Source organism: Gymnoscopelus microlampas (assembly GCF_963454915.1).
Source record: "Gymnoscopelus microlampas genome assembly, chromosome: 5".
Lineage (NCBI taxonomy): Eukaryota > Metazoa > Chordata > Actinopteri > Myctophiformes > Myctophidae > Gymnoscopelus > Gymnoscopelus microlampas.
The window spans coordinates 11,181,573-11,188,236 of NC_139942.1; the positions used below are offsets into that span (position 1 = coordinate 11,181,573).

Below are 6,664 nucleotides of genomic sequence, written 5' to 3' on the forward strand. Positions count from 1 at the left end.
CATTGCACAAGTTTCTCTCTTGAAATCGGGCTAAATATAACGTTGTGATTCTCGTACGATTGATTGGTCGGCGACAGGGGTTCACTGACTGCGAGATATTTCACCACGATGTAATCCCGACCCAATACATACATTTGTTTTTATTCCAAACGTCTCACGAAAATGTGAACGGCTCCCGTGATATACACGCGAGACTGAGACAGGACGCTAATGTTGTTGTTTTTCTTTGAAAATAGCTGCGACGCGTTGTGAGCTTGTAGATCGGCTATTTTATTTGTATATAGGTTTAAAGTGCTCATGCAGCCTAGTCACTTTTGTTGGGCTTGTGTGACGGTGGCCAACTAGGTCACATTTGACTTGTCAATTTAATGACACTCTTTTTAATCCTTTCAATTCAAATCACAGTGGTTCACAACAATAAAATATAAGGTGCACAATAAAGTGCGGGGTGCATAATTATTGTGAAACCAGAGGATTCAATTACTGCAGACTACGCCACTCAGGTTTGTTATAGGAGCCTAAGAACTCCTCCTCTAATACCTTTCTTTTCAGGCTCTACACAGGTTCGAGTTAAAACCAGGTAAGTACTTATACTTAGTTTGAGAACAACACTTAAAAACCCAGGAGAAAATGGAAACTGACACAGTGGCTAAAAAGGGTAAATATACATTTATTAAGAAGTTCCCTGGTTACAAGAGGCCTCTGTGCCTTAAAATACAAATACAAAAGAAAACAATGAAATCCTAAAATAAGCCTATGGCGCCAACTAACTAACTAAAATGAAATACAAAAAGAGAGCGGGGCTGTGCAAAATATAGCAATTTTGTGCAAGATAACAGAGCGCATCAATAACTTAATAACAAGTAAAGTGCTAAATGCTGTTAAAGTGCTAAATGCAATAATAAATAAAGACCGTATACTGAGTGCAATTGGGGGGTTTTCGATAGAGAGGGACCAAGCAGGTAATCTTCAGTTAATCTTCTAGTTCCACATCATCGTCTTCAATCTGTAATCACAAAAGCAGGGGCCAGTTCATCCGTTCCCAGATAATATACTGCGAGCTAACTCAGTAGGTTTACACAGGCTAGTGTTGCATATGATGGTACTTATAACGACGGCAGGTATGAACCTGCCGCTGCGTTGGTTGCGCATGCAACACTGTAGCCACCCCGTCGTTCTCAGCTCGCTCCAGGCCCCGATCCGCTCGATCACTGGTTCACTTGTTGAATTCGCTGCTTTTCCAGGTTCATCTCCTCCTCTGCATGCTCTGGTCTCTCGCAGGGTTCCTCGTCCACGCTGCGTCTCGGCTTTGTGAGTACTCGCCCTCGGTCCCTCGTACGCCCCAAGCACTGGCCTTTTGTCTCTGTTTACGCTCGGCTGCTCACCAGCTCTCTCTCTGCTCAACCTTCCTCGTCGCTGTCTACTTTTGAATGAGCGCGGCTCTCGTTCATGCTCCGCTCACCGCGCCCTCCTCTCTCTCGATTGGCCGCTGGTGACGTCGCCTACTAAGGGATTGGGCAGTGGGAACCACGCCCGAGTCTCTGTCAGCGTCTCAGCTGTTCGCTGTCATTGTCACTCATTGCTGCTTAAGTGGCTTGACCGGGGGAAAACATTGTCCAACAATAAAAGCACACAATACATTTCGGATCATCATAAATGTAGGCTTAAAAGGGGTTAAGAGATGAAAAATTATACAATAAATAAATAACGAAAAATAATAATGATACCCTGTTTTCCACCCTGTCACACTTGTTTTCATAGACCTGGTTGCTTATTTCTCGCGCAAAACCTGCCAATACTCTTCAGAGAACAACAACTTTGAGTCCTTCACATTGCTTTCTGTTTCAGTTCTAAAACTGTGTCTCATTCATTTCATATTTCTTCATCTTCTTTATCTCCCATAATTCCTGCTGTCTGGGTGCCGTGACAGTGACGTTGAGGCGAAGGAACTGTCGAAAAATAACAGATTCATGATTTGGAGTCTAGTCTTTGCCATTTTGGGGACCACCCTGCTGTGGAGCACGATGTTTGTTGCAGGTAAGTACATGCAACACTACATGGTTAAGACCCACCAGTCAGATTGAAAGCACATACATAATTTGATTGAAGCCCAGAGTGAAACATACATGAATCTTTTGGTTGGTCATGTCAAAGTAGCTGAGTGAGTAGTGAGTCTGCCTGGGAGTTGAAAGGTCAGCTGGTTTGACCCTCGGCTCGCCCAGCCTGCATCATATTCATATCGACTGAATCAATGCATTTTTTAAAGAAAAAGTAAATCAAATAAAAATATTTCATGTTATAATTTGTAGGCTGCCTTTTTTCTTTTCTTTACAATTCACAGTGATCGCAGTGTCCCGGGTATCCCAGGCAGTGTCTGCATTCAACTTCGTCCTCCTTGCCACCCTGGTTGGGTGCCTGACATGCTCCTGTGGTCTCGTGGTTGCCTTCAGGTCCTTGCCTGAATTCTACCAAGTTCCTAGGAGCTCGTACACTGCAAAGATATTCTTCATTCTTTGCTGCAAACCGTGGCCGCTGAAAAGTCCAAAGGCTGCAGGGAGGCTGTTCCTCGTTTCCTGTGAGTCCTCACACAAGTATTCACAGCATACGTTTATGCGGCCTCAACAGCTGCAGCTGATTGCAACACAAAGATGCAACCAGTTACACTAATTCAACACAAACAGGAGTGTAACTCATGCGCCACTTAAAGACATGCACACACACACACACACACACACACACACACACACACACACACACACACACACACACACACACACACACACACACACACACACACAATGAATAATAATCTTCTAACTCCCAATCTCCCACCTTTCCCAGCTTGCTTTACCTTCTTGGTCATACTCAGCTGGACTGTTGCTGGAGTGGTCATGAATGATCTGAATGGCTTTGTCCCATTTCAGCCTGTTTTCTGGTTCTCTGTGCTCGTCACTCTCATAGCAGGTAAGGATGGAGAAAGAAAAAACCCACACACACTCATTCTGCTCGAAGCTGGAGACACGCACGCGTGCACGCACGCACGCACGCGCGCACGCACGCACGCACGCACGCACGCACGCACGCACGCACGCACACACACACACACACACACACACACAGTATTTACACAGAGTTAATACATAGTATTTTACATTTATAATGAAGTCAGGAACGTTTACATTACTTGACAAAATAGTATTCTATGAAAGAGTCTTTGTCCTCTGTACATGACAGAGCCCATCTAGAATGGTGGGTCATGTGAAGGCTGCCTGTTTACCCTGCAGCAGAAATCTCTTGTGTTGTGTAATCTACACTCTACATAACTGATTCATCCTGCCCCCTGTCTGTTGCAGGTATCCTTTACATCCGTGCCTACGGAAAGCTTCCATGCTGTTGCTGCAGTAAAGGGACTGGCCAAAAGCCGGGGGCCCTTCTGACATCAAGGATGGGGGAGTTGGGGGGAGAAGAGGAACTGGAAGTCATATGTGTTAATGACCCAGGAGAATTGGTCGCTTCCCCCTAAACATTCGCTTACAATGTTTGGGGGTGAACATTTTATTGGCCCGAGTGTCAAACATTACCAAAGATATTTTCGGCGGCTGAGTGCTCGAATCTTGAGGGAGACAACCACTTAGGAAAACGAGGACAGGGCCTCAACAGATGGAATCCAGTCTGGAGATTTAAATACTGAGAGATGATCTCTGACACAGTTGAGTAAAGGTGGCTACATGCTACAAGTATTTACCATCCGATATCCGAGCAAAATTCTTATGGCACATAAGAAAAAAGTTCTTATTAACAAGACATCTTTCACACTCCTTTACTGCCAACCATACTTGGTGATGGGAGAAATACTCGCATGTTTTACTTAAGTAAAAGTATTAATACCCTATTGTATTGTCCGGTATTCAAAATTGACTTGAGTAAAAGTACAGAAGTATTGGCATCAAACTATACTTAAAGTACCAAAAGTAAGAGTACTCATGATGTAGAAGGTCCCATTTCACAAGTTTTCAAATGTGTAAAAATCTTTTGAAAATAGCAGATCTATAAGTTGTGCGTTGTGAGCTTGTAGTTCTGCTATTTTCAAATTGCCAAAGTATATATAAAGGTCTGAATGTTCTTTGTGATAATAATCAAAATCTACAAAGTAACTAGTAACTCAAGTTTTCAAATCATTAAGTGAAAGTACAATATTTGCTTTTGAGATGTAGTGGAGTAAAACTAAAATAATTGAAAATTGGAGATGCTCCAGTAAAAGATCTTGAGTAAATGTACTTAGTTACTTTCCACCACTGGTTCTGAGAGCTAGACTCCCTCCCCCCTCCCCTCCTCAGTAATCTGAACGAACAGCTGTGTGGCTTGAGACGCTGGAGCATTGTGTACATGTAGCACAGATATTTTAATTCCTGGATATCGGACATTTGGACGTTTGTCACAGAGGTAGGCAGTGGGCATTTAGCTGATTTAATATGACGGTTTATGTTTATGCTTGGTCACTAGAGGGGGACAGAGGTGTCTTCACGGCTGACATAATAGCCTGGTCTGAATGCGGAAATAAAAACAACAATATTACGACCACCCAGCCAATCACACTCGGAACCGTCCCAACAAAATTCAGACAGTAAAGACAGTTCGGAGACATCTTATCAGAACTTTTAAATTACGTAATTTTGTACTTATAACCCAATTTGGGAACCCATCGGCCAAAAAAGGGGGTACGAAATTGTTTTCCTTTGAATTGGCCTCTGTGGGCACCGCCCAATTCCCCGTGTAGAGGCCGGATGTCGGCCCATTCGCTCTCCTTCAGCCATCCTCTTACGGTGGTGCTCCTTTGTACATTCCTAATAACAACAACTTTACACGTTGCAATGGGAGTTGCCGACCCTTCAGCTGCAGAGGTCTGAATCTGTCTTGAGAGATTAGTTATAACCTAACCCATTCTGTCTCTCCACCTCGGCCTCTCCCACATTCCATTCCCTCTCAACTCAGTCTCATACACACCTGTGTCACTCTCCACTAACTCACAGTTCAGTTACACACCTGTCTCACTCTCCACTACCTCACGGTTCAGTTGCACACCTGTCTCACTCTCCACTACCCCACAGTTAAGTTACACACCTGTCTCACTCTCCACTACCTCACAGTTCACTTACACACCTGTCTCACTCTTCACTACCTCACTGGTCCTACAGTTCTTAACTGTCTCACCCGTTTTGTTATGGATTTGTGTTTGTAATTTCAGTTTAGTTTTGGTTAGTTTTCAAAGAAGATTTGCTAGTTTAGTTTAGTTATTATTTGGGGGAAAGGCTTTGTTTTAGGTTTGTTTTTATTGGTTTTAGTGTTTTATTGTTGTAAATAGACTGGACACCAGGTCCTAACTTGATGCAAGTTGGGAATGATGAAAGTGTTGGGAATGCATGATCCCAACTCGTTATGCAATAGCTCTTGTACCCGTGGTACCCATTGTCCGTGTACCGTTGTACCCGTCTCTTGTCTGCCTGTGTCCCTTTTATGCCCATACATGAAGATCTCTACAGCAGGGGTCTTCAACAGGGGGTCCGGGACTCCTAGGGGGTCCTCAGAGTTACTGCAGGGGTCTGCCAAATCTTTTTTGGTGGACTTTTTTTTCAGTGGTTCTCAAAGTGAGGTCCAGGGACTCTCAGGGTCCCTTAGGGGGTTCTAAATGGACCCTTACAGGTCTGTAACTCTGACAGTATACAAATGGAACCAAATGGACCCGCTTCCATTTGTATACTGTCAGAGTTATGGCGGCTCCTTGAAATGTAAACCTTTGAGAACCACAGCCTGTGTTATATACTTTATTTTTCTATTATCTTTTCAATACAGTAGCAAATGACTGAAAACTGTTTTAATCAATTCTCTTACAAAGATCCTGTATTTTCTTCTTTTTTCCCCTGCTGTTTGCAACGCGATACATTTGTTATTAAATCGAATTAAATTGTCACCGGTTTGAATCGTTACATGCCTGTAACTGTACAGCACTGTTCACTTGGTTCTAGTAGTGGGAAGGAGACTGGATTCATTCCCCTCTGTCTCTGCCAGTTGCTACTTCTAAGGTTGTTGTGATTACTTGTTTGTTTGTTTGTTTGTTTGTTTGTTTGTTTGATTGATTGATTGATTGATGTACTTTATTTAGTAAGACATGAGAACATCAGTACATGGAAGTACAAATTCACAATACAAGGTCTACTAAACTGGGAGACTCATTAAGCACTGAGCTTGTTTAAGATGAGATCCCCATGCACACAAATCATGATGACATATAAGAGACAGACAGATATATACACTACTATACATAATGTCATACAATCAGCTTACAGGTTACTGGTATGAAGAGTGAAAAATATGTATATATATAAGAGAAGAAAAAGAAAATAGGGGGTGGGGGGGTAGGGGGGTAGGGGGTGGGTTAAGACTTAGACAGGGGCCATTTTCGAATTGCAGCCTCCTGAAGGTGTATCTTTAGGGCAGTTTTGAAAGTGAGTAGGGTTTTACACTCCTTTACTCCTTTTGGTAGGGCATTCCACTTTTTTGATGAATAGCATGAGAACGAGTTCATTCCCTTTGTTGAGCCAAATCCAGGTTTTGGATTTATGCCTTCTGTAAAGCTGATGTCTATGTTTTGCCTGCCTGGTTTTGG

The 6,664-nt window shown here is 43.1% G+C and overlaps 1 protein-coding gene across 1 annotated transcript in view; it reads left to right on the forward strand.

Moving 5' to 3' along the window:
- The window catches only part of LOC311045855 (uncharacterized protein), a 51,303-nt gene extending 45,751 nt beyond the window's left edge, over nt 1–5,552 (forward strand). The window contains exons 12-15 of the mRNA XM_084057914.1: nt 1,931–2,037; nt 2,342–2,575; nt 2,842–2,964; nt 3,354–5,552. Coding sequence (XP_083914040.1) covers nt 1,931–2,037; nt 2,342–2,575; nt 2,842–2,964; nt 3,354–3,523 — 634 coding nt within the window. The 3' untranslated portion in view covers nt 3,524–5,552. The remainder of the gene's footprint in view (nt 1–1,930; nt 2,038–2,341; nt 2,576–2,841; nt 2,965–3,353) is intronic.
- Nucleotides 5,553–6,664: the final 1,112 nt, after the last annotated feature.